Here is a 27,757-nt window from a genome sequence, read left to right on the forward strand (position 1 = left end):
AAATATGCAGGCAATAACAACTGTTTCTGAGTGTAGGCACCATCAAGTGCATTTTTAAATTAAAAAAATAGTTCCATTGCCCATTTATTGATCAGGATGGCAATTATCAAGAATACAAGTAATAATAAATGTTGAAAAGGGTGTGGGGAAAAGGGTACACTTATACGTTGTTGATGGGATTGCAAATTGGTGCAACCACTCTGGAAAGCAGTATGGAGATTCCTCAGAAAACTTGCAATAGAACCACCATTTGACCCAGTTATCACGTTCCTTGGCATATACCCAAAGGACTTAAAAATAGCATAGTATAGTGACATGGCCACCTCAATGTTTATAGCAGCTTCAATTCACAATAGGTAAGTTATGGAACCAACCTAGATTCCCATCAACAGATGAATGGATAAAAAAATTGTGGTATATATACACAATGGAATATTACTCAACCATAAAGAACAATGACTATGACATTTGCCAGTAAATGGATGAATCTGGATACTATCATGTTAAGTGAAATAAGCCAGTGACAAAAAAATCAAAGTTTGAATGTTTTCTCTGATATGTGGATGCTAACCCACAATAAGGTTGTGGTGGGGGAATAGAAGTTCATTGGGTTGGACAAAATGGAAGGAAGGGAAGGCAAAAAAGATAGGAATAGGAAAGAGAGTGGAATGAACCTTACATAACCTTCCTACATATATATGTGAATGCACAACAGTGAATATCACCATTATGTACGTCCACAAGACTGGGATCCTAATTAGAATAAGATGTATTCTATGCTTTGTGTGTGTGTGTGTGTGTGTGTGTATCCGAGGCTGCAATTGTAGCTCAGTGGTAGGGCACTTGCCTAGCATGTAAGGCAATGGATTCAATCCTCAGCGCCACATAAAAATAAATAAATAAAATAAAGGTATAAAAATACAATAAAAGATAGAACTTACTATCAGAAATAACTAAAAAGAACCAATAAAAAATATAGTATTGGGGGCTGGGGTTGTGGCTCATAGGTAGAGTGCTCACCTAGAGCCTGTGAGGCCCTGGGTTTAATCCTCAGCAGCACATAAAAATAAATAAATAAAATAAAGGTATTGTTTCTAACTACAACTAAAAATAAATATTTAAAAAATATATAATATTGAGGGCTGGGGATGTGGCTCAAGCGGTGGCACGCTTGCCTGGCATTTGTGCAACCCGGGTTTGATCCTCAGCACCACATACAAAGATGTTGTGTCCGCCGAAAACTAAAAATAAGTAAATAAATAAATAAAAACCTCTCTCTCTCTCTCTCTCTCTCTCTCTCTCTCTCTCTCTCTTAAAAAAAAATATATATATATATAATTAGTTTTCCTCACATAAGTTTTTTTTTCACATTTCTTTTTGGGTTCCTTCCTAAGTATACTATTTTGTTTGTTGCTATTACATTTTTTTCTTTGTGGGTATGGGGATCCAATCAGGAATCTCACACATGCTAGGCAAGCACTCTACAACTGAGCTTCATCCCATCCACTCCTTGCCTTCATAAATGGTTTTTTTTTCACTATCATCATATCCTCAAACTGATTAGTGTTTGTATGTATAAAGGCCATTTGTTTCTCTAGGTTATTTTCATATCCTTCCACTTTACTGAGTACTTTCATTGTTAGAGTTATTTTATCATTGATTCTCTAGAGTTTGTCAAATACAAAACCATATAATCTGAAAAGAGAGCTATGTTTATTTCTTTTTTTCCAATCAATCAGACTGCTTCTAACTGACTTCTTTTATCTAATTACTATTTTCTGTTACCAGCAACGAGGGACCCATGGAGAGAAGGCTGATTCCAGGACTAGTGCAGGAAAAGTACAAGATTAGTCTGGAGCCTCTCATTTTACCATCCAATGATCTAATTTGAATTAAAAGAAAAGAATCCACTAATCCAAACTGATCTAAATAAATAAATGGAGTGGAAGTGAAAACTTCCTTACAAAACAATTTTAACTAATTAATGCAGAAGAAATGATGGAATCAGAAAATCTCCATTTGGCAACCACTGATGTAGTAATTGCCTCAGGCAAGTGTCATTAAGGGTAAAAATTAATGGGTATGAGTATGATGAGGAACACTATATTTACATAGATTTAAAGAATTGCCCTGCCTAGCTTGGTGACCCACTCTCTTTTTTTTTTAAGATAGACTTTATTCAGAGAGAGAGAGAGAGAGAGAGAGAGAGAGAGAGAGAGAGAGAGAGAGAGAATTTTTCAATATTTATATTTTAGTTCTCAGCGGACACAACATCTTTATTTTATTTTTATGTAGTGCTGAGGATCGAACCCAGCACCCCATGCATGCCAGACACGTGTGCTACAGCTTAAGCCACATCCCCAGCCCTGGTGGCCCACTCTTGTAATCTCAACAACTCAAAAGGCTGAGATAGGAGGATTGTAAGTTTGAGGCTAGCCTCAGCAATTTAGGGAGACCCTGTCTCAAAATTTAAAAGAAGGTCTGGGGTTGTGGCTCACTGGTTAAGTGTCCTTGTATTCAATCCCCAGTACCAATCAATCAATAACAAAAAGAGCTTGGGGGGTTGCTTAATGGTTAAGCACCCCTGGGTTCAATCCTTCATAGAAAAAAAAAAAAGTAATATCCTGAAAATTATTTCTTTTTCTCCTCTGGTACTGAGGATTAAACCCAGGGGTGCTTTACAACTGGGCTATATCCCCAGACCTTTTTTATTTTCTATTTTGAGATAGGTTCTCTCTAAATTGCTTAGGGCCTCACTAAATTGCTGAGGCTGGCCTCAAACCTGCAATCTTCCTGCCTCAGCCTTCCAAATAAATTACTTCTTAATTATACTGGGGCCTACTATGCTTTTAATCTGTGTTTCTGATTATTTCAGATTGTTGAATCTTGTTGCACGATTATATGCTGTGAATTGCTCATAGCATATACACATATGTCAAAAGAACTGACTTTGGTAGAAATTCTTCATATATGTTGGATATTAATCCCATCCTTGATTAAATAAAACAACTTTTCAGAGTAAAAAAAAATTATACTGGGGAAAAAAACCTATGTGGGGTCAGACTGGTATTATGGGCCTCCTGATGTAATGTATTGAGAAAGACACAACATAATTTCTGAGGTATTTCTGCCACAAATGCATAACTTGAATAGACTCATGAGAAAATATCAGGCAAATCCCAATTAAAGGATTTTTCAAAACAACAAAGACATGAAAAATTGAATAAGTGATCCAGATTAAAGGAGACCAAAGGAGCATGATAACTAAAATGCAACAATTTTGGATTGAAGCCTGTACCATAAGTTTGTTTAGATTTTACAATAAAGGGTCACACACAGTGGCACATGCCTGTAATCCCAGTGGTTCAGGAGGACTTCAAATTCAAAGTCAGAAACAGTGAGTTAGTGAGGCCCTAAGCAACTTAGTGGGACCCTGTCTCTAGGATAAAATATGAAAAAAAGGTCTGGGAAGGGGCTGCAGTTGTAGCTCAGCAGTAGAGCGTTTGCCTAGCATGTGTGAGTCACTGGGTTCGGGTTTTAGCACCACATTTAAAAATAAATAAAATAAAGGTATAAAAATATAATAACATCATTTTAAAAAGGTCTTGGGATGTGACTCAGTTGTTAAGTGCCCTGGATTCAATTTCTGGTACCAAAAAAAAAAATACTATAAAGGAAACCTGTAATTCCAGCAACTTGGGAGACAGAGGCAGGAAGATGGCAAGTTCGAGGCCATTCTCAGAAATTTAGTGAGATCCTGTCACAATTTTTTTTAAAGTAGGGCTGAAGATGTAGCTCAGTTGGAGTGTGCCCTTGGGTTGAATTCCCTACCCTCACCCCACAATTTTCTATAAAGGACATCAGTAGGGTCTTGTGCATATGAGACAAGCATTCTACCAACTGAGCTATATCCCCAGTCCCATATCATTTTTAAATTTCCTGATGTTGACACTGATATTGTGGTTTTATAAGACAATGTTTCTCTCTTATATGTCTTCATAAAGAAAAAAAAATAAGACTAATGCCTTTAAATGACCTAACTGTAGGGTTGGCTCTTGACGGTTATCTGGTAACTTGGTAGTAAACAGTTCACTACACTGATAAAACATTTTTTCCTAATGAGGGTGGCTGGGTCTGGGGTAAAGAGCAATACTGGAATGCTTGCCTAGAAAGCACCAGGCCCTTACTTAGTTTCACCTACAGCACCACATACACACCAAAAAAAAGTGGTTCATCATGATGAAACTGTTTGGAGAAACAATGTGGTTTATGCTAAACACCTGCATTCCTTCAGAGTCTGGAATTTTGGTATGTGCTGGATAGAGGCACCCACTGACTAGCCTCCACTAAAAACCTTGGGCATTTGGTTTCTATGAGTTTACCTGGTAGACAATACCTCACACTGGATGTCATACGCATTGTTGGAGGAATTGAGTTTTATGTGGCTTCACTGAGAGAGGACTCTGAAGCTTTGCCTGGTTTCCTCTAGACTTTGGGCTGTGTCCCTTTCTTCTTTGCTCGTGGAGTTATAGAACATAAAAAAGCCTGTACCTGGATTTCTCAGATACCGCCTGTTTTTTGTTTGTTTGTTTGTTTGTTTGGTGTGTGTGTGTGTGTGTGTGTGTGTGTGTGATCTGAGCCACCAAACTGGAGGATTGTCCTGGTGACTTGCAACATAATTACACAGAGATAAGGAGACAAAGCAAGAGGAAGGAAAGGTGGTAAAATGTTAACACTGGAGCAACTGGATGAAGAATATAATAATATTATTGTTTTGCAATATTTTTACAAGTCTGAAATTATTTCAAAATAAAGTTGCTCATAATGTTCCCCATTATCCTTTTTTTTAAAAAAAATTTTGTGGTACATATAGATAATGAAAGTTACCATTTTAATCATTTTAAGCGTACAACCAGGAACATTAAGTACATTCACAACATTGTGTAACCATCACCACTATCTATTTCCAGAACTTTTTCATCATCCCAAACAGAAACTCTGTACCCATTAAGCAATAGCTCCTCATTCTCCCCCACCACCCAGCCACTGGTAACCTCTATTCTACTTTCTTTCTCTAGGTATTTGCTAATTCTAGATACTGGTATATGTGAAATTAAATTATATTTGTCTTCTGTCTAACTTATTTAGCTTAACATAATATTTTCAAGATTCATCATGACACTGGAGTTGTGACTCAGCTTGCCTAGCATGTGCAAGGTGCTGGGTTCGATCCTCAGCATCACATAAAAAATAAATTAAATAAAGGTATTGTGTCCCACTACAACTAAAAAAAAAAAAAAAAGATTCATCATGAGTTGGCCCTCTATCTCCAAGAGACAAGCTGGGTAATCATAAGGCTCACCCTGTTTCTTTTTATCATCTCTCAGGGATCCCTTTCCTTCATTGTCTGAGGTCCGGTATCTTGAGATTTGTTGTTTCATATATTTGTCTGGATTTCTATTTGTTTCAGGCAGGAAGGCAAATCTGGTTCCCATTATTCCATCTTGGTTGGAAGTAGAAAGCTCTTTACTGCTTCATATTATCAACTATTGATCACAGGATATTAAAACCTGTGATCATGATTGTGGATTTGACTATTTCCCTACCTTTTTTTTTTTTTTTTTTTTTTGGTGGTGCTGGGGATTGAACCCAGGAATCTGTGCATTCGAGACGAGCACTCTACCAACTGAGCTATATCCATCCCCAGCCTTATTTCTCTATTTTTTTAATGTTTTTTTTTTTAAAGAGAGAGTGAGAGAGGGGGACAGAGAGAGAGAGAGAATTTTAACATTTATTTATTTTTTCTTAATTCTCGGCGGACACAACATCTTTGTTGGTATGTGGTGCTGCTGAGGATGGAACCGGGCCGCACGCATGCTAGGCGAGCGCGCTACCGCTTGAGCCACATCCCAGCCCCCTATTTCTCTATTTTTGTTGGGATTTGTGTCATGACTTTTTGTTTGTTCATTGTTTTGCTTTAAGTACTGGGGATTGAACAGGGGTACTTTGCCACTGAGTTATGTCTCCTTGTCCTTTTTATTTTTATTTTTATTATTATTATTTATTTTGAAGCAGGGTCTTACCCAGGCTGACTTCTAACTTGTATCCTCTTGCCTCAGTCTCTGGAGTCACTAGGATCACAGGCATGTGCCACCACACTGGGCTGTCATGTAATTTGAAATCCTATTATTAGTTTCTTAAATTTATATGTAATATTATGTCTTCCTGATGAATTCATCCTTTTATCATTATGAAATGTCCCTCTCTATCCCTCTCCAGGGAAAGACTTCTAGTCTTTTTTCTTTTCTTTCTTTTTTTTTTTCTTTTTCTGATACCAGAGATTGAACCCAGAGGTGCTTAACCACGGAACTACATCCCTAGCCCATTTTATATTTTATTTAGAGACAGGGTCTTGCTGAGTTGCTTAGGGCCTTACTAAGTTGCTGAGGCTGGATTTGAACTTGCTATCTTCCTGCCCCAGCCTCAGAGCTAATGGGATTATAGCTGTGTTACACCATGCCCAGCTATTTTAGTTTTCTTAAACTTAGTGTTTGCATCATATATTTTTTCTTTTTCTTTTGTTTTAATATTTATTTTTAATTTTTTCGGCAGACAAAACATCTTTATTTGTATGTGGTGTTGTAGCGAGCGCGCTACCACTTGAGCCACATCCCCAGCCCTATTTTTTCTTTTTCTAAAAACAAAATTATTTTTTACTTTTAGGTGGACACACTAAAATACCTTTTTTAAATTTTTATGCAGTGCTGAAGATCAAACCCAGTGCCTCACACATGCTAGGCAAGCACTCTACCTCTGAGCCATAACTCCAGCCCAGCATCATATATATTTTCTGTGCTCTAATTGGGCAGGGTGTCTGGGGATAGAATCCAAGGATTTGTACTTGCTAAGCATGTGCTCTACTGCTGAACCACACCCCCAGCCATTATGTTTTAACTTTTTTTAGTTTTTTATGAGATCTTTATTTAATTAATTAACTAATTTATATGCAGTGCTGAGAATAGAACTCAGTGCCTCACATGAACTAGGAAAGCACTCCATCACTGAGCTACAACCCAGCCCCAATTATGTTTCAGCTTTTAACTGTTATTGCTTTAGTGTGTTTCTTTTGTAGACAGCATAGAATAGGACCCAGTGCCATCTCAAGCCATACTGGACAGGAGGTAGAAAGAAAACACACACATACACACACACACACACACTCATATATAATGAGTTGTTTTTTTTTTTTTCCAGTGTTGGGGATTGAAATTAGGGCCTTGTGCAAGCTCTTTTTTTTTTTTTTTTAGTTGTATATGGACTCAGTGCCTTTATTTGTTATTATGTGGTGCTAGGATCAAACCCAGTACCTCACAATTGCAAGGCAAGTGCTCTACCACTGAGCTACAACTCCAGCCCATTGTGCATGCTCTTTTCTGTAATATTTAATGGTTAAATTTTTTCAACGTGGACATAATGGTGCACACCTGTAATCCCAGTGACTCAGGATTCTGAGGCAGGAGATTCACAAGTTGGAGACCAGCCTTAGCAACTTAGTGAGAGCCTGTCTCAAAATAAAAAATAAAAAGGACTAAGAATGTAACTCAGGGGCAAAGTGCCCCTGGGTTCAATCCTCTGAACCAAAAGAAAAAAAATTCTAGAACCTTAAAGTCATTGAAAAATGTTGACAAATTCAGAATTATGTATATTGCTGTTCTTACTTTAATGGAGCAGATTCACCCATAATATTTTCAAAATATATTTCTTTGCTTATTTCATTTTCAGTTGAGACAATTGCCATGTTTGACAGCTCTCTTGACCAAGTAACAATCTGAAATAATTTTAAACTTCAGTTTACAGAAACTTATTTTGTAGGACAACACTATGATTGGTAGTATTAAAACATTCTCGGGGAGGGGGTGGCTGGAGTTATGGCTCAGAAGTAGAGTGCTTGTCTAGCCCATGTAGGGCACTGGATTTGATCCTCAGCACCACATAAAAATAAATAAATAAAATAAAGGTATTGTGTCCATCCAGAACTAAAAAAAAAATAATAATTAAAAAAATAATTCTTGGGGCTAGGAGCATAGCTCAGTCATAGTGCACTTACTTAACATTGCAGGAGGCCCTGGTCTTGAGCAGGCCCTTAGCTGGGAAGCACTAATAAATAAATAAAATGTTCTCAAAACCACTTTCAGCAGGGTGCAGTGGCGCACACCTGTAATCCCAGCGGCTGAGGAGGCTGAAACAGGAGGATTGCAAGTTCAAAGTCAGCCTCAGCAATGGCGAGGCACTAAACAACTCAGTGAGATACTGTCTCTAAATAAAATACAAAATAGGGCTGGGGATGTGGCTCAGTGGTTGAGTGCCACTGAGTTCAATCCCTGGTACCCAACAAATAAATACATAAATAAAAATAAAAGTAAAAAGCTGGGAATGTGTCTCAGTGGTTAAGTGCTCCTGGGTTCAATTCCCAGTACCTCCCCCCTCCCCCTGCAAATTATGATCCTCCTGACTCAGCTTACTGAATTGCTGGGATTACAGGTGTATGCCATGGTGGTACTAGAGATTGAACAGGCCCTTACACATACTAGGTAAGTGCTCTACTACTAAGCTACATCTCCAGCCCTTTTTATTTATTTATTTTAATTTTGAGATAGGATCTCACTAAATTGCCCAGGTTGGTCTTAAATTTGCAGTCCTCCTGCCTCTGCTCCTGAGTAGCTGGTGTATATGTTTTTAATGCAGTAGAGCTGCCATAAGAATATCCTATCTAATTCACCAAAATACATATATCCTTTGAATGGTACTAAAAAAGGTTATCATACTTAAATTCACAGGTGTAGTATTTTGCATCTTATAATAACAGAGACTTGAGGGCTAAGGCAGGAGGATTTGAAGTTCAAGACCAGCCTCAGCAAATAAGTGAGATGCTGTCTCATAATTAAAAAAATAAAAATAAATAAGGCTGGGTATGTAGTTCAGGTAAAGTACTCCTGAATTCAAGCACTAAAACAACACACATAAAAAATGATGATGAGCTGAGTAAGGCAAAAATTTAGTATAATCATTTTTTGGGGGAAATAATGGCTTGTATATTCCTATCATATATGCTCTATTATTATATCCCCAGCCATACTAGTTTTTAAGTCAATGTCATATTTTTTCCTTTTATTAACAGATTTATAAACAAACTATATCCAGGGTTTTCTTTAGTTCAATGAAGACAATAAGGGCTAGGGATGTGGCTCAAGCGGTAGCGTGCTCGCTTGGCATGCATGCGGCCCAGGTTCGATCCTCAGCACCACATACCAACTAAGATGTTGTGTCCGCCGAGAACTAAAAAATAAATATTAAAAATTCTCTCTCTCCTCTCTCACTCTCTCTTTAAAAAAAATGAAGACAATAAATCTGGGACTGGGGTTGTGGCTCAGTGGTAGAGCACTTGCCTAGCACATGTGAAGCACTGGATTTGATCCTCAGCACTGCATTAAAAATAAATAAAGGTATTGTGTTCATCTACAACTTAAAAAAATCTTACCAGTTTAAAAAAAAGACAATAAATCTTCTGTTGAATCCTTATTTGTTGTTGTTGTTGGCATTGGGGATTGAACATGGGGCACTTTACCACTGAGCTACATTCCCAGCCCTTTTTAATCTTTTATTTGGAGATGGGGTGCAAGTTACTTTGGGCCTCCCTAAATTGCAAGGCTGACTTCTAACTTGCAATCCTACTGCCTCAGCCTTCCAGGACACTGGGGTTATATGTGTATTAGCATTATTCCTAATGTGGATATATCTTATGATCTGATACATAATAAATGATGGGATACATATACTGTATAATCAAAAAGTATAGAAACAGCTGGTAAAGTCACACATTTTGTAATCCCAGCAACTGGGGATGCTAAGGCAGGAGGATTGTAAATTAGGATCAGCCTGGGCAAATTAATGGGACCCTGTCTCAAAATAGAATGAAAAAAAGCTGGGAATGTAGCTCACTGGTAGAGTGTCCCTGGGTTCAATCCTCAGGAATTGCATGAAACGAAAAAATAAATAAATAAAAAGAAGGGAAATAGATTTTATGTCTTTTACCACAAAAGGTATTTTAGCTTTTGCATGATTTCCCAGTGGAATTTTAAATTTATTAAAAATAAGATAAAGATTAAGATAAAGATCGCTTTGAATGATTAAATATATTATTATATTGATTTACAACTACATTTATAGGCTGGGAATGTGGTTCAGTGGTAGAGCACTTTCCTAGCATGTGAAAGGCCCTGGGTTCAATTCCCAGAACCTTAAAGAAAAGTTCAACTATGTTTAGAAACATTCCCAAAATGGGACTTCCAATAGTTTCTTGTGATCCTTTAAAAGATAAATTGATTTTTGCAAAAAACATAACATGTAAAATCACCCAGAGACTATTTCACCATATTTGTCTAATTTTATTGCCTTCTAGAGAACATCATCTATTATACAATTAGTCTGAATATTTTATAAAACACTTTCATTTATAAAGCATCATGATGAAAATGGAACATTCAAGTCTTGGTTAAGGTGATACCTGCCAGGTTTCTCTACTGCAAAATTACTTTTATTTTTTCACTTTGCATAGTCTTTTCAGGAGAAGCAATTCCCTAAGAGCAGCTCACATTCAAAAGGAGGAGAGTATTTAAGCCCCATATCTTAAAGGGATAAGAATCAAATATTTTTAAAATATATTTTTAGTTGTTGATAGACCTTTATTTTATGTATTTATTTATACGCAGTGCTGAGAATTGAACCCAGTGCCTCACACATGCTAAGAAGTGCTCTACCACTAAGCTACAACTCCAGTCTAAGAATCAAATATTTAATATATATTTTGGAGGTGAGACTTTAAGGCTGTATAACTATCATGTTTCACCTTAAAGTTTTGCCCACTAGTTTTAGCATTTAGTGAATTCCCCCCAGCTACTTGGAATTGAACCAAGGGCCTCAGGCATATTAGAGAAGTGCTCAACTACTGAGCTACATACCCAGCCCCTTTTATTTATTTATTTATCTATCTATCTATCTATCTATCTATCTATCTATCTATCTATCTATCTATTTATTTATTTATTTATTTATTTATTTTGTGGTAGGATCTAAATTGCTGAGGCTGATCCTCCTGGCTCAGCCTCCCAAGTACCTGGGATTACAGGTGTGTGCTAATGTGCTTGCTCTGCAGCAATTGTTATGGTGGGATTCTTTTTTTTTTATATCTTAGGATTGAACCCAGGGGTGCTTAATAACTGAACTGCAGTCCTTTCTCTTTTTTATTTTGAGACATGGTCTTGCTAAGTTGCTTAGTGCCTCACTATGTTGCTGAGCCTGGCTTGAATTTGAGATTTTCCTGCCTCAGTTTTCCAAATTGATGGGATTATAGGCATGCACCACTGAACTGGCTTAATATAATGGTATTCTAAAAGGAAGTTTTCTACTTTTCTAATTCCTTCTACATGTAGTTTCTGGAATTCTTTTTTTTTGGGGGGGGGTAGTGCTGTGGCTAGAGCTCAGGGCTGTGTGAACTCATAGTTAGGTGTATGTACAAATATGAAACAACATATCCCACCATTAAGTACACCTATAATGTACTAAGAAAAAATTTCAAATGGGCTGGGGTGTAGCTCAGTGGTAAAGTGCCCTTGGGTTCAATCTCCAGTTCTGGAAAAAAAAAAAGAAAGAAAACAAAAGGAAATAAACCAAGATCTGGGCATGAGATACTTGTTATTTCTGGAATAGCTTTTTTTTTTTTTCCTTCTCAGTGGACAGACTGAGAACCTTTCAGGAGATATCAAGAACATATGACAACTAAAATGCAACATAGTATCTGTAGTAGGGAGCTTCTAAGATGTCCCTCAGTGGTCCCTCCTACTGATATTCATGGTCTAGTGTAATCCCCTCCCCTTGAGTAACTTGATTCAAACCAACAGATTGCTTTAACATGGAGGGGATGTCACTTCCATGATTAGATTATATGAGATTGGAACTTCTGTTTTAATTTCTGACTCTCTTGTTGGCTTTTTTTTTTTAAAAAAAATATTCTTAGGGCTGGGGATGTGGCTCAAGCGGTAGCGCACTTGCCTGGCATGCGTGCGGCCCGGGTTCGATCCTCAGCACCACATACCAACAAAGATGTTGTGTCCGCCAAGAACTAAAAAGTAAATATTAAAAATTCTCTCTCTCTCTCCTCTCTCACTCTCTCTTTAAAAAAAAATAATAAAAGTCTCTGTAACTAATTAGAACAAATTAAATTGTATTTATTAAAAAAATATTCTTAAGTTTTAGGTGGACACTATCTTTATTTAACCCAGTGCCTGGTGCATGCTAGGCAAGCACTCTACCACTGAGCCACAACCCTAGCCCCTCTCTTGTTGGCTTTGATGAAGTAAACTACCATGCTTTGTGAGATGCCTTACACAAAGGCAAACATGGCAAGGACTGACGCATCTCTGGCTGACAGCCATCAAGGAACTGGGGCCCACCATTCGACAGGCTGCACAGAACTGAATCCTGCCAACAACCAGAGGCATGTGGGCCTGATCCCTTCCCAGTCACACTTGTAGATGATTCCTCAGTTCAATCCAATACCTTCTTTGTGCCCTAAAGAGAGGCTCTGAAGCTTAGGACCCAGGTGAGTCCAGCATGAATTCCTAGCCCATGAAGCATGAGAGATAATGAATATGTTTTTTTTTTAGCCACTAAGATTATGATCATTTGTTACCCAGGAATAGATAACTAATGTATTATCCTTACTTGGATCCTATTACAGAAAAGATATTAGTGGGAAAATCCACGAAACTCAAATAGTCTGAAACTGAGCTAAATGTACTCTATAAATGCTATTTTTCTTAGCATTGATGAATATGCCATATGGGGGTGGGGGAGATCTGGAATGTAGTTCAGTGGTAGAGCACTTGCTTAGCATGGTCAAGACCCTAAATGCTCCCCAGCACCCCACAAAGTGTTACCATAGTTAAGTAAAATTAACATTAGGGGGAGGTAGGTGATTGGTATGGGATCTCTGAGGGCTTTGCAACTCTTTGGTAAATCTAAAATTATTTCAGAATAAAAACTAAAGAGGTTTGTGGAAGTAGATCATTAGTAGAGTGTTTGCCTAGCATGCTCAAGGCCAGAAGGGGGAGTGAGGAGGAAGGGAGGAAAAGAAAGGGAAAGGAAAGGAAATAAAAGAAAAGAAGCCACTTCTGGGTGTTATATGTTATGTTTATAAGAAAGAGATTACACCAAAGTTGAGGAGAAAAACAATAAAGGTATCAGGTGTCAGCAGTCTGGTGATAGGGACTCAATGACTAGCTCTGAGGGGTTGCAGAAACAGATTAGAAAGAGGTATCAAGTGTGGTGGACACAGTGTGGTGGGGGGAAGTCACAGTGACTAAGTCCTGTTTGAACCCTCAGGGGTCAGTCTGATGGGGAGTCTTAGTTCTGTTGAGGAAATTTCCTCACATTCTGTTGAGGAAATTGCTGGGATAAAGCCTGATGTTTCTCCTGGGTGTCAGAGTCGAGTCTGGCTGAGGAATTCCAAGAAAAATGGTTTTTTGTTTTGTTTTTTTGGTACTGGGTACTGAACGTAGGGGCACTCAACCACTGAGACACACCCCAGCCCTTTTTTATATTTTTAAATTCACAGACAGGGTCTTGCTGAGTTGCTATAAGCCTCACTAAATTGCTGAGGCTGGCTTTGAACCTGTGATCCTCCTGCCTCAGCCTCTGAGCCACTGGGATTACAGATGTGCACCATGGCACTCGGTTCAAAAAATACTTGTATCTATTCATCTCAATTTAACATCTCCCAAGATGTCAATGTCTGCTCCAAAATGGAATTGCTTCTCTGTTACTCTACTTTTATAGTTTTTATCTTTCCCTTCCCACCATCACAAATACCTATCTTATCTGCCAGGAGATAACCTCTTGTATTTATCAGTTTCAAAAGTGAGTTTGTGAGTTTGTGTGGTATGCGTGTGTAATCCCAACTATTTAGGAGGCTGAGCCATGAGGATTGCAAGTTTGAGGCCAGCTTTAGCAATTTAGTAAAACTCTGTCTCAAAAAAAAAAAAAAGAGCTGGAGGGTGTAGCTCTGTGACAGTGTCCTAGGAATAAACTGCCAGTATCAAAAAAACTTTTAAAAAAGGGCTGGGAGCCAAGTGCGGTGGTACACACCTGTAATCCTAAAGGCTTGGGAGGCTGAGGAAGGAGGATCTTAAATTCAAAGCCAACCTCAGTAATGGTGAGGTACTAAGCAACTCAGTGAGACCCTGTCTCTAAATAAAATACAAAATAGGGCTGGGGATGTGGCTCAGTGGTGGAGGGCCCCTAAATTCAACCCCAAGGAAGGAAGGAAGGAAGGGAGGAAGGAAGGAAGGAAGGAAGGAAGGAAGGAAGGAAGGAAGGAAGGAAGGAAGGAAAGAAGGAAGGAAGGAAGGAGAAAGAAAGAGAAAGAGAGAGAAAAAGAGAAAGAGAAAGAAAGAAAAAAGAAAAAAAAAAGGAGTTGGGGCTGTAGCTTGGTGGTAGAGCAACTGCCTAGCATATTGCAAGACCATGGATTCAATCCCTCAGTACTACACACACACTCTCAGAAAGAGCTTGCATGGATCTATGTGGCTCACCAATAGAATGCTTGCCTAGAAAGTTCAACCCACTGGGTTCCATCCCCAGAACTGGGAGGTGGGAATGAACTTGTAAGCATATCTTATTTTCCTCTTCTACCCTTATCTCACTTAAGCATTTATTGCTTCACACATTTACAGGCTGCCTATCTTCAGAAGTTATTTATTATTTTAGGTATTGGGGATTGACCCCAGGTACTTTACCACTGAGCAAGTCCATTTTTTATTTTGAGACAGAGTCTTGCCAAGTTGCTAAGGGAGGCCTCAAATTTATGATTCACCTGCCTTAGCCTCCTGAGTAAATGGGATTACAGGCATGCACCACATAAATTGTGACTACAAGTGGGTGTCACTGCCAGCCCCACAACACTTATTTTAATTCTATTCCTCAGCCTCTCCAAACAGGAAATGGGAATGAGCAGCAGCACTTTCTGACCACCAGCCCTCTGGGAAATATATCAGGTGAAATAACTGCAAAAGTTAGATGGGTATGTGGCAGGTCATTAAAAGGACTGATTGCTTTTGCATACAGGTGATTTTCCTCCAGACATTCTTCCTATCTAAATTCCCTTGTCTACCACTCTGAAATGCTTCTTCCAGTAACTTGTATCCCTCTTGGTCTGCACAGACCACATTCACTACACAGTAAAAAACAAGCACATGAGACACTTTGCCAAAGTTAAAAGCGCATCAAACACGCCTAGCATTTATTATTTTAATCACAAACCTACAGACCCCTCAGTACACCCTCCTTGGGGCCTGGCCCCAGCAATCCAAAGCTGATGACCTTGGGTATAGGCAGCAGGAGAGGTGGGGATGGGTAAGGAGTGTCTCTTGATAACTCTGAAATGGGGGGAATCCTCCAAATGAAGAACTGAGTGAGGGCCAGAGGTTGGGGATAACCTAGCTTCTGAGTAGGGGGAACAATAAAAAATCAGTTAAACAAATGAGAGAGGGTACAATACACTTTTGCAACCCTTCCTCCAAGCCTCTGCCTTGTAAGGGAGACTGTCTTTTTCCTGGGCAGGGATCTCCCTGGAGGGGCCCTGTCCTTCACCCTGTTCTACATTTTGAACAACAGTACTGGGGTACTAGACAACTGGTCTGGATCCCCAGTAATCCCCATCATCTCCCCAAACTTTCCCTAAAGGAAGAAGACTGGACTCTACCCAATGGTAGAGGCTTAACTCTTACTCCAGATCTAGGTTGGAAGAATAAAACTGTAGAATTTCAAGATCTGTCCTCTTCCCCAAGAGCAGAGTTAGCTCAGAGCCCTCCTAGGTCAGGTCAGGTTGGTCCCAGGTTAAGGTGGGGAGCTTAAGTACTGCTCCTCCCTGCTGAGTGGAATGCTTGCATGAGATGTTGCTAAGTGCCAAGGGTAGGACTGTGGTCTTCAAGTGGGATCGCCTGCTCCTACTGACTCCTTCACACCTGAAACACCTGTGCTGGACTCTTCCTATAGGGAAGGGATAGAATGGGGCCTGGCCTCCATTCCCAGAAGGTCAGGACTCATGTTCCCATGGGAAGGGGCTGGGTCATGTCCTCATTTCTATTCCTTGTTTGGACAGGGAAGGGTTCATGGGGAAGGAGATGGGCTTAACCCCCCCAGGGGTGGGACCTCCTCTTCCAGTGCCAAGATGGGCTAGACTGGCAGATCCCAGGGAAGGGATGGAGCAGCATCCTGACATCTCCTATTCCCAGGAGACCTGGTTAGGAAGTCTTTAGCCGGCAGAGGTGGGACCTCATCCTGTCACCTTTGGTCTCCTGATCAAGGGTAGGGCCCATAGAGCAGGGACAAGGCTGTGATCCCCAGCAGACAGACCCTGATCTCACAGCCTTCTCCCTCTGAAATACCTGCACTGGGCTATGCCTTTGGGGGAAAGGGCAGACCCTCATCGGACTCCTCCTCCTTGACTATTACAGGGGTGGAGCCTGATCACATCTCTACTTCCCCCAAAATTCCTGGGCAGGGCAGTTTCATGGGAGGGTGGGGAAAAGGCAGGGCCTCATCCTGACTCCTCCTCCTTTTCCTGGGTGGGGAAGGTCCCAGGGGAGGGGTGAGGCCTGATCAGGACTCTTCCTCCATGCTGAAGCTGCTGCGGCGGCTGCTGGCCTTCGAGACAGCCGGGGATACTGAAGAAAGCAGGGGGTCAGAGGCAGCCCGCAGTGGGGACAGGGCACCCCCCGACAGTCCTCCCACCACCCCCTCCTCCTCCTCCATCAGAATGTCCTCCAGCCCCAGGTGGAAGGGGTCTCCCAGGTCCCCCAGGTGGTCACTGGGAAAGTGCAGGTCCAGAAGAGCATCTGAAGGTGGTGCTGGGGGCTGCTGATGGGGAGCATTCTGGGCAGGTCCCCCTGCTACATGAAATGCTGCTGTGCCTGGCCTGCCCTCCTCCTCAATGTCCAGCTGCTCTGGCTTGAGGCTGTCAGAGGCTGAAGTTGTGGTTAGGGAGAGCAGCCCTGGGGTGGGAGGCACTGGCAAACCATGGATCTGGGCCTGCAGTTCTAGCTCCTGTAAAAAGTAGGGGATGGGTACAGAAAAAGATGGGGTTCTGAGTCTCCCAGAGGCAGAGGAGGGTATTGGTTAAAAATCCAGACTGCCTGAGTTCCAATTCAACCTCTGCTACTGGATAGTTTCAAAACTTTAGGCAAGTGGCTTAAAGTCTGAGCCTCAGAGTCCCAGTCTATAAAAGGGTTATAATAATGGTCCCCATCATCTCATATGACTGTTGTAAGGATTAATGAGTTAATGGATATAAAACTTGTTACAGTGTGTAGCACAAGATAAATACCATGTATTTTAGCTAATAGTCATAAATGTTATTAATGTTAGCTAACATTAATTAGTATTCTTATTAATGTTTTGATTATTATATCATCATCATCATCATCTTATGAATCAGGAAACCTGGAGAATCCCCCAAATATGCCAAGATGGGAAACCAGGTCTGTTCTTGCTCTGCCTCTGCCTGCAGGATCCTCCACTCCCACCCGGTCACCCCTGCCACCATCTCTTCCTTCTAGACCTGAATTCGAAGCTGCAGGCTGCGGTTGGCTTGCTCCAGGGACCGCTGTCGACTTTCCAGATCTTTGGAGCGCTGTTGCTCCTTCTGCAACTTGCGGATATAATCCACAGAGGCCTTCAGGATGGTGCCCTTGTTCCAGCGCATCTCTCTATGGGGCCCAAGGCGGAAGAAAAATGGAAAGGCTGAATATGGAGTCTCTCAAGAGGTGAGGGGGGATCATACCAGGTAAATGGAACACCCTACCAGATGCCCAGAACTTGAGGCAAGGCTACTCAAGGGTATGAAAACTCCCTGTCTAGAAAGGGTTTACACACCATACCCTGGAAGACCTGTGTGACCTGACCCCATCTGGATCCTTTGCCATATATGGCCCTCTTAATTTGTTGCACTACAGCCACAATGGCTTCTCATTGCTTGTAGAACATGGAAAACCATCCACATCTCAGGGCTTCTGCCCACCTGTGCCCTCTGCCTAGAATATTCTTCATCTAAACACCTACATGGCTACCTACCTAGCCTGCTTATGCTTTTTATTTCTTGTGTGCTGGGGATGGAATACAAGGCCTTGACCATGTGAGGTAAGCACTCTACCACTGAGCTATACCCCAGGCCCCCATCTTTAGGCTCTTAATTCAAATATTTCCTTATTAGCTGAAGTCTGTCCTGAGTTGAGGCCCACCTGTTCCACCCTTCTCACCCCAAAATATCACCTTCTCCACCCCAAACTCTCACCTTTCTCAATGCACCAACACTTTCCCACCTTCCTTCTGTTTTTTGCGAGTGTGTGTATGTGTGTGTGGGGGGTGCTAGGGATTGAACCTGGGGCCTTGCACATGCTAGGGTGTAGCTCTACCACTGGGCTACACTACTACTCTTTTCATATTTTATTTTGAATCAGGGTCTCACTAAGTTGCTTAGGGCCTTGCTAAGTTGCTAAGGCTGGCCTCAAACTTGCAATCCAACTGCCTCAGCCTTCTGAGTAGCTAGAATTATAGGAGTGTGCCACTCTGCCTAGCTCCTTTCTGTTCTGTTTTTCCCCTGACACTGATCAAAATGTGAACCTCTCAGATTTTACTAATTCATCTTGTTTACTGTCTGTCTGCCCCAACTAAAACTTGAGTTCTATGAGGTCAAGGATCTCTGTCTCTCTTTTTCCCTCTGGTATCCTCAGGGCCTACCACAGTACCTGATACAAAATAGAGGCTTAATAAATAAATCTTGAATAGAATAAATAAAGGAAGTACTAAGTGAATAGAACACTAGGTGCAATATATTCTGTAGGGAGCAGACAGGACATATAAACCATACCATCACACACTTAATATTTTAGATGGGCACACAGTGAGAGTCTGCAACCCTGCTCAGGCTGAGAAAAGACCAGAAGAGAACTGGCGCTTGGGCAAGACTTCATGGAGGGCCAATCAAAGAACAAATTCTTTAGCATGGGGCACCCCCCACCTCCCACTGGCCTGGGATCCCCAGCCCAGACTCACGGGTCATTGGACTTGGGAATGAGGGTGCCCAACTCCTTGATCCTATCGTTAATGTTGAATCGCCTGCGACGCTCAACTTTGGAGGCAGGGAGAGAGAAAGAAAAGGTGAAAGAGTCATCAATGGGTAAAAGAGGGAAGAGAAAATGGGATGCTGGAAAGCTGGTATAGGGAGGGGGCTCCCCATGGAGAGAGGGCCAGAACTCAGAGCAAAGCAGGAATGTGTAGCGCATGGGCAAGCGTGCACACTCAGGCTTACTCAGGTTGTGATTGTCTTTCTTCTGGCGTTCCTTCAACAGGGCCTTTGCCTCGGTTTCTGGAAGAGAGCAGGGGTGGTAAAGGCCTCTGGACACAGAAAGAAGGAGCACATGCAGATACAGAGGTAGGGGTTGGTGGGCTGGGGACCAGGGAAGTGACTCTTTAAAGAGATGGGGTCAGACTGTGTTGCCCATGATATGAACTCCTGGGCTCAAGCAACCCTCCTGCCTCAGTTTCTTGAGTAGCTGGGACTATAGGTACAGGCCACCAAACTCAGCTTGAAGTGAATTGTTTTAAAAAGTGACTCTTCTTTATTATTTTTATGAGGACATGATGACAAGCCAGTTGTTATACCCAAGATGAGAAGAAGTGAGGTGAAAGCAGGACCATGGATCATATAAAGAAAATGCAAAAACAGCCCATTTCATTCTTGCTTGCTTGTTTTTTATTCCCCCTTTTTGGTACTGGGAACTGAACCCAGGGCTTCATGAATACCAAACAGACACCCTACTACTGAGCTACACCCCAAGACCTGGCAGGCATGGAGCTCAGCCCAAGGTACAAGGTGGGGGTATGAAGTCAAGATTCTGGTACTTACCAGAGATCTCCCGTTTGATGTTAGGCAGCTCAGCTGGACAGGAGTTGCTGACAGTGATGGCTGGCGTGGCCACACCCTGATTACTGTACACGTCAAGCAGATTCCCTGACACAGGCAGCTGAGGGCAGCGAGAACACAGACACAGTGGTTGGGAATAGGCCCCAGGCTCAGCCTCTCCTCAGAACCAAGCTCCTGACTGGCCCCACACATCCCAAAGACAGGGCCCTCTAATGCAAGGACTGGTTGTCCCAGGAACCCTTCCTTCTTCAAGGAAATTTCACATGGCAACCCAATGTGGGGGGACAGAGCAAAGTGGACCTCTTGTGCTTTGCTGAGTGACTAGAGCCTGCCTAGTATGCCTATCACCCCTACCAGGTCCCTCAAATCTTTTAGGGGATCTCCCAAAGCCCTCTCCCAAACCGCAGTGCTGGCCCTGAGAAGAAATGCTGGAAAACCACCATTCTCAGGTCTTTCTCAGCTCTGATGTGACATTCCAGTCTGATAGCTCCTCCCAGCACAACATTCCAATCCAACATTCTTGGAACACTCCAACCCAATCTCCTCAGACCTTGGTAAATTGTCATGGTAACATTCCACCCAAAATCTGGCCTTCTGGAGCATTCCAACCTAATCTTCAGTCTTTCACTTTGATCAAGTCATTCCACCTTAAATACCACACCATGTACCAAGGTCCTAACTCTAGGAAAATGACTCTAGGGACATTTTCCCACACATTCTGCTCTCAACTACTCAACAACTACCACTGCTTTTAGATCAGCCTAATGTTTTTCTTTCCTCTACACTCTCCTGGATCTACTCCAGTGCAACAAACCAGTATAAAAGTACACCCAAGTCCCACCTCTTGATGAATTGTCATGTTTTGACACTTCCTTATCTGTCTGATATAAGATCCCAATCCCTGTGTCAAAATCAATGAAAACTTCTGGACTGGGGATGTGGCTCAGTGGTAGAATGCTTGCCTAGTGTGTGAGAGGCCCTAAGTTCAATCCCCAGGACCACACAAATTAAAAAAGAAAAAGTTCTAATAAACTGGTACCAATTTTTTGTAGTACTGGGAATAGAACCCAGGTCTTCACACATGCTAGGCAAACACTCTACTGCTGGGCTATACCCCCAGATCCAAACTGGTACTATTTTTATACATTCTTTTTGGGGGAGAGTACTAGGAATTAAACTCAGAGGCACTTTACCCCTGAGCTACATCTATAGCCTGTTTTATTCTTTTATTTTGAGATAGGGTATTGTGAAGTTGCTGAGGCTGGCCTCAAACTTGCAATCCACCTGCCTTAGCCTCTCGAGTTGCTAGGATTATAGGTGTGTGGTACCATGTCTGGACTACAAATGCTTCTATCCTTTTGATAAGTGGGAACAAAGTCAAATCATAGCTATTTATGTATATTGCAAAGCAAGCTATGAGATCCTTATAATGTACTAGTGTCAGAATGTTATAACAGTACATCCCTTATTCCAGAAAGTTTTACTCATTCTCTACTAGGGCCTCGCCTCTTGGCCCAGTACACTACAAGATACCACTTGTTACAACCCACACCAAATTTTGAGCCTTTGGGCATGTTCCAGTCAATACATGGTCTGGGGATGCCCCAAACATCTGACTCCCTTGGGATATTCAAATTGCTATATGATTCTTATCTCTTGGTACTTCTATAGGAAAGCCCAAGTGCTTTGGTATGCCTTAATATCTCCATAAACTCCCTTCAAAGTCTATAAGGGCCTCCGCTTCACATAGTCCAATACAAGGCCCAAGGGCAATACTATGCCATATTCTCATCATAGGGCCTCCCTCTCTACCTTAGTACAATCAATGGCAAGGGTCTCATATATACACAGCCAACAAATTAGGGTGTATTCTTAGTGATAAAAGGATGCCCTAATTTTCAGACCAATCAATCACCCGTCTCAAGGCCTCACCGTGCTGGGGAGCTGCAGCCCTGCGGTGCCTCCGGGCAGGTAGCTGAGCATCTCATCATTGTAACTGGACTCCAGGCTGATGATCTCATCAATGACATCATCAATCTGGGGGTAAAAGTAAATATTGTACAGGGTTAGAAGGATTGGAAGGGAAAGCTGGGGGTACAGTTTAGTGGTACAGCACTTGCCTAGCATGTATAAGGAAGGCCCTAGGTTCCATCCCCAGCACCACAAGAAAAATTGGAAGAAGGGCATGAGAGAGTTGTCTACAGCCTTTTACCTCCTTCTCTGAGCTGGACCCGATGGTGAGCAGTGCCATGGGGCTGTTGGGAGCGCTGCCTGTGGGACCAGTGGTGTGAGCAGCCTCAGGGGCAGGCAGCGGCTGGGCACTGGTGGGCCCTGGTGGTGGGGTGAGGGCCTGGGAAGCCAGCTTGGGCCCAAGTGTAGTGGACAGGTACTGTTTCACCTGCTGCCGGCGTGCCTGCTGCAGGTGGTAGCGCGTTGGGTTCTCCAGGTGGGTCTGTACCTATGAGATAAGAAGGACGGGGCAGGGAGGGGACAAGGTGGAACAGTATCAGAGGGGTGATTCTGAGCCCCAGCCTAATCTTCCTGACTCCTCTGTTCCTAGGTTTAGGTATGCAAACTGGGTCCAGAATCTGAAAACCCATAAAAAACATTGATGAATCTTGCCAGGCGCAGTGGCGCACACCTGTATTCCCAGCTACTTGGGAGACAGATGAGAGAGGATCATAAGTTAGAGGCCAGCTTGGGCAACCTGGCGAGACCCTACCTCAAAATAAAGAATAAATAGGGGTGGGAGTATAGCTCAGTGATAGAGCATATCTGGGTTCAATCCCCAGTACTGGAAAAAAATATTGGTGAATCTGACCAAAGACCTAATCCCTTGCTCAAAAATCCTTCATAGTCCCTAAGATCCACCCACAGCTGACCAGAACTCTCAGTTTCTAGATCACCTTGTCACTGTTCCCAAGACTCCCCTAGAATCTCTGACACCATCTAACAACTCCCCTGGAGTCTCTAACACCACCTAACATCTGGAAACTACACATGGTTTTCCAAAACACCCTAATCACCAAAGAATTACACACACACACACACACACACACACACACACACACACACACACTCACTCACTCATGAGAAGCTCATCCTACAAAGCCAGTGCCCACCTGGGGCTTGGATGATCATCCGTGGTCCACCAAGATATCCTTGTAGCCCCTAAGAACTACTCACAAGTCCACAAAAATACCTCAGAAACCCTAAACACATAGGACATTAGCACAAACCATTTAAACACTACCAGGGACCTTCTTTACAGACCCTAGAACCTCATCCAAAAAGACACTAGGACCCCAGGCCACCCCTAGCTCTTAGGACCACTTATTTGACACCTGGAGTAACTCTCAGGGTCTCTAGACCTCACCTTACCTTGAGCACCTCCCTGGGCACCTGAGCAGGGGGTGGACGGCCCAACGTGTGGCCCCCAGCAGAGACTCCAACCACAGAGATGGCAGGAGAGGCAGGTGCAGGACTGGGGAAGGAAGCAGCTGCAGCCTGTTCGCGACGCTCACGCCTCTCCTGCTCCTGTGCCTGGGCTCGCATGAGTTGTTGCCGCAGCAAGACCCGGGATGAAGAAGATGACGACATGGCAGGGGTCCTGGAGCCCCCTGCAGAAGACGATGTAGAGAGTGTAGCTGGGGTGGTTGGTGTGGCCTGCAGTGATATTGGGAGGCTGTGGAATGGGAAATATGGGGCCATACGTAAGCTAAAAGTCTCTTCCCGTGTCTAAGGGTCATAGTGTGCTGGAATAGACAGACACAGGAGCCAGGCAGATTCTTTGCCTTCGGAGGCTACAATGTGGAGGGCAAAACAAAGGAACCAGGCCTGTTTGCAGCCCTCAGGGGTCAGAGTGGAATCAGACTCCGTGTCAGCATTCAGAGTTCAGACTAGTGGGGGAATTTTTTTAGCCCTCACTCCTAATAGTTAAGCCTAGGTTTGAGCCAGTTCATATCGTACATGGAGATGCCATTGCTAGGCTCTGCAAGAGGGGCGTATCCCATTTAAAGGTCGAGTGGAAGCAGAATTCAGATTGCAGCAATGGACAAGGTATGCAAAGGACTCCTAAATCCAATTTGGGGCTGCAGATGCTCTTGGAGCTCCTGGACATGGGCATCAGGATAAAAGGGCAGTCTCGGGCACCCCCTTCCTTCCCTGTTAGGGCCTCTGGTCCCAGGAGCTAGTCAGTCTTGAAAATCTCAGAGATTTCACAATCCTCTCTTCCTGCCCCTCTTCCAGGTCCCCTCCCCTCTCTTAGAGCTCAGGCCGATGACTCAGCACATTTAGACTACCAGGCTAGGGGAAAGAAGAGAGTAGTAGGGGTTCCTCCAGAGATTAGGGTGGGTGGGCTTGTAACGTGTGGGCGGGGCTATGGTCATGACTCCGCCCACCTAGGGCGGGAATTTACGCAGGACATTCCCTTCCACTGGGTGCTCCAGGCCTGCAAGAATATTTGTGTATCCATGGGTAGGTAGGTATAGTTAAGGAAGGCAGGGGAGTTCTGATCAGAGATAACATAGTTTGCCCACCTGTTTCCCTGTGTGACATGCTCTTTTAGGGCCCTGATTTTACTATCTAGAAAATACAGGCTGCTGAGAGAATGAGTTGGGCTAGCACTGAGGGACTCTTGCCCTGTAGGGAGGGGAGGCTGAGGAACTGGGGTGGGGGGTATCAGGTAGGCCAGTCATACCTGGAGCGTAGGGGTAAGGGTTGGCTTTTGAGCTCGTAGAAGCTGTCAGGATCAAGGATGTTTTCTAATTCAATGTCAGCAACAATCCCAGATTCCGGAAGCAAAGAGTTCAGGCTGAGGGTGGGAAGGAGGGAGGGGGGTGGTCAGTGATTATAGGGAAAACTCATTCCTTTGCTTTTTTCTGAGACAAAGAGGGAGGGAGCCCTCAAGCATACTTGGCCACCTTGCTGGGTTACCTCCACCGAGAATCCCTTCATCTGTTCCCCATCCCCTTTCCTCTCCTAACTCTTTATTTCTGAGTTATCCATGGTCCCTTAAGAGCCAGAATAATGAATGCCTGAATCCCAACCCCTTCACTCTAACAATCACATGTAGCAGCAACCAGAGTTTGAGAAAAACAGAATTTAGGAATTACAATTCACTTCAAAGCATTCCTGACTTTAAATTCAGAGTTCTCCCAGACACACCCCTATCCCCTACTGTTCTGACAGTTGAATGTTAGCCTATGTTTGGATCTACACAAACACACACACACCTAGGGGCATCCCTCAGCATAACTGTCCAATGTAACACTAACTGCATGCATCACAAAGACAACTGGAGACCATTCACTTTATCTAAGAGCTACCCCTTTGCAAGTGAGTTTTCCCCAGCCCCAGCCAGAGTTTACGAGACATTAATACACACCCAAATATAAAAGTGGAAACATGAAAGGCTCCCTCACTCCAACAATTTGGATTTACAAGAGAGAGAATTTGGGTGGATGATCTGCTTTATATGAGCATTCATTTCTTAGCTGGAGGAACCTACCCAGTTCTCTCCTGTTTTTCTGGGGATAGATCAAGACACAGACACAGACACACACACACACACACACACACACACACACACACACACACACATCTCCAGTATCAAGATCCACTGGCACACAAAACAAGAAGCCATGCACACCCCTCCCTTCAAACTGTGCCCACTTCTGTGATGATCCAGGTTACTATAAGGAATTAGAAGATGGTAAACCCAGAAAGGTTCCTGCTCAGCCCTCCATGCTGGGTACAAGAACCCTAGTGCCCAGGGAACACTTACACACATGTGGATGAATATGCATCCTTGAATTTAGTCAAAGATTTAAAATCCTGAGACTGAGGGTGACTTCACTTGATAAGAATCCTCTCCCCTCCCCAAGGATCTGTCTTCCTTCCACTCCTCACTTTCAGATGGGGCCCTAAAACCACCCAGGAAGTAGGGAAGAGGAAGCTAGGGGAGCCGCTGAGGTCAGCACAATCCCAGGCAGAAAGGAGGCAAAGCCCCCTCCCATGCTCACACACCCATTGCACAGAAGTTGAAAGAGATGGGGTGCTGGGGTGGGCAGGGAGAGATGGAGCTCCAAAAAGGGTTGATGAGAGTGGGAATGAGAAGAAGCCAGAGAAGAGAACCTACCCATGCCGGGATGGTGCAATCAGTACTCACTCCAGCTCTAGGGACAGATTCAAGATTACCCCCCCCCCCAGCCCGAGACAGACTGGGAGGGCCAGATGAAAAGAAGAGGGAGTGTGTGGGTAGTGAGTGGGCAGGGCTGGTTGAAAGGCGTGAGTGGCAGCAGGAACAAGACCCTCCTCTGGGTTCCCAAATAAGGTCTGAGGCCTGCCGGGAGCTTCCTACTCTACCGGGTGATCTCCCATTCAAGCCTCTGCAGGGTGTGGGATCTGACTGGGTGGGCAAGGGTAACAGGATTATTCTGGACAAGTCTTGGTGAATGTTACTTCTCTTGCTCACTCACATACACACACAAGATTGGTATCACACCGTATAATTGAAATACCCTCCAGTCTCTCCAGATTCAAGTTATTCCCAAACACATCAACCAATCACTGGGAGTCACTAAGGTCCCAAAACAGCACCTCTGCACCCCATGATCTTTCTTTCACAGAGAGAAAGGCTCCAGGATTTCCTTAAAATCAGTATATCCTCAATCAGTGTACCTGACAATTCCTTTCATGCCCAACTCAAGGACCCCACATTCAGACTCTAATTAGTCCCCCAAGTTCTGATACCTCAGACTAGTTTCTGGATACTACAGAATCTGCCATTCTAGACCCAGTCAAGGGCCCCCCAAATCTGACCCTGCCCCCCTTAATGCACTCTCACGACTCCTTTAAGCCTCAGTCCAAGCAGGCCACCACAAGATTCCTTAGGTGCCCCCCCAAGATCGGCGCCCCAACGTCCTCCAAGCCTAGGCCAAGGGCCTACAATCCCAGTCAGGGGTCCCAATGCTCTCAGATGAGGGCCCCCCCCCGGACACCCCAGTTAGCACTCCCGGCCCCAGGCAGCCCCGCACCTGAGCAGCTGGGCGGAATCGGCCGGCCTGCGCTCCTCCAACAGCACGAACACGGCTCGAGGGCCCTCCTTGTTGGCCTCTACGCCGTCCCGAGCTGGCTCGGCCGCATGAGACATGACGCCCGGCCCCGGGCAAGCCCTGCCAGGCCGGTCGGGCCTCGGCCCGGTCCCCCTAACAAAATAAGAGTCCCCCTCCCCCCGCTCGCCACCGCCTCCTCCTCCGCTAAGCCATGGAGCTAGCTCTGCGCGGGCGGGCGGCGACGGAGAGATGGGATGGGCCGTGAGTCATCCCCCGCCCTGAACGGACCGACACCCCCCCCACACCTAACCCCGGACGACCGCCCTCCTCCCCCTCGTCCTCTTCCCCCTCCTCCCTGAACTGGGGAAACTCCACAGGAAGTGACCACACTGGGGATGGACAGCTCATATAGCCACACCCCTTAGTGAAGCATCCAATCGTTGAGATGAGACTCCAGGGGCCCGCCCTAAGACACGCCTTTGAGGCGGACTGAACCTTGAGTTCGACCCGCCCTCATTCAGGGAGGGGGCACCTAGACCACGCCCTCAGTGACGGAGGCAAATAGGCGAGGGGTGATTTGGTTGAGTCACGCCTCCATGTTTGCATCGGTGTCTGAGCCACGCCTCCCCTTCTCAAATTATCCCTCCGCAAGATAATATTAAGC

General features: G+C 43.7%; 1 protein-coding gene across 5 annotated transcripts; it reads right to left on the reverse strand.

Moving 5' to 3' along the window:
- Window positions 1–15,317: 15,317 nt before the first annotated feature.
- Tfe3 (transcription factor binding to IGHM enhancer 3) lies at window positions 15,318–27,364 on the reverse strand. 5 transcript variants are annotated; one of them, XM_005338668.5, is made up of 10 exons: window positions 27,076–27,364; window positions 24,738–24,851; window positions 23,420–23,723; window positions 22,251–22,496; window positions 21,971–22,075; window positions 20,021–20,138; window positions 19,424–19,480; window positions 19,168–19,243; window positions 17,675–17,822; window positions 15,318–17,160 (listed from the first exon to the last, which is right to left on the reverse strand). In XM_005338668.5, exons 1-10 carry the CDS (start codon window positions 27,189–27,191, stop codon window positions 16,717–16,719), a joined length of 1,728 nt encoding a protein of 575 aa, XP_005338725.1. In that variant the 5' UTR covers window positions 27,192–27,364; the 3' UTR covers window positions 15,318–16,716. The 5 variants fall into 5 exon arrangements, with proteins under 5 accessions (XP_005338725.1, XP_013219892.1, XP_077890978.1 ...); XM_013364438.3 differs by having other exon boundaries at window positions 23,420–23,658; window positions 27,076–27,100; XM_078034852.1 differs by lacking the exon at window positions 27,076–27,364 and adding an exon at window positions 26,178–26,264 and having other exon boundaries at window positions 23,420–23,704.
- Window positions 27,365–27,757: the final 393 nt, after the last annotated feature.

This window comes from Ictidomys tridecemlineatus, chromosome X (genome assembly GCF_052094955.1).
Source record: "Ictidomys tridecemlineatus isolate mIctTri1 chromosome X, mIctTri1.hap1, whole genome shotgun sequence".
NCBI lineage: Eukaryota > Metazoa > Chordata > Mammalia > Rodentia > Sciuridae > Ictidomys > Ictidomys tridecemlineatus.

Excerpts from the sequence above, each read along its gene's own strand:
- Tfe3 (XM_005338668.5), bottom strand. The coding sequence starts at position 27,191 with ATGTCTCATGCGGCCGAGCCAGCTCGGGACGGCGTAGAGGCCAACAAG. Across the intron at positions 23,724-24,737 it reads CCCTTACCCCTACGCTCCAG|CCTCCCAATATCACTGCAGG; the intron begins GTATGACTGGCC and ends CCCATTCCACAG. Across the intron at positions 22,497-23,419 it reads TGCCCAGGGAGGTGCTCAAG|GTACAGACCCACCTGGAGAA; the intron begins GTAAGGTGAGGT and ends CTTATCTCATAG.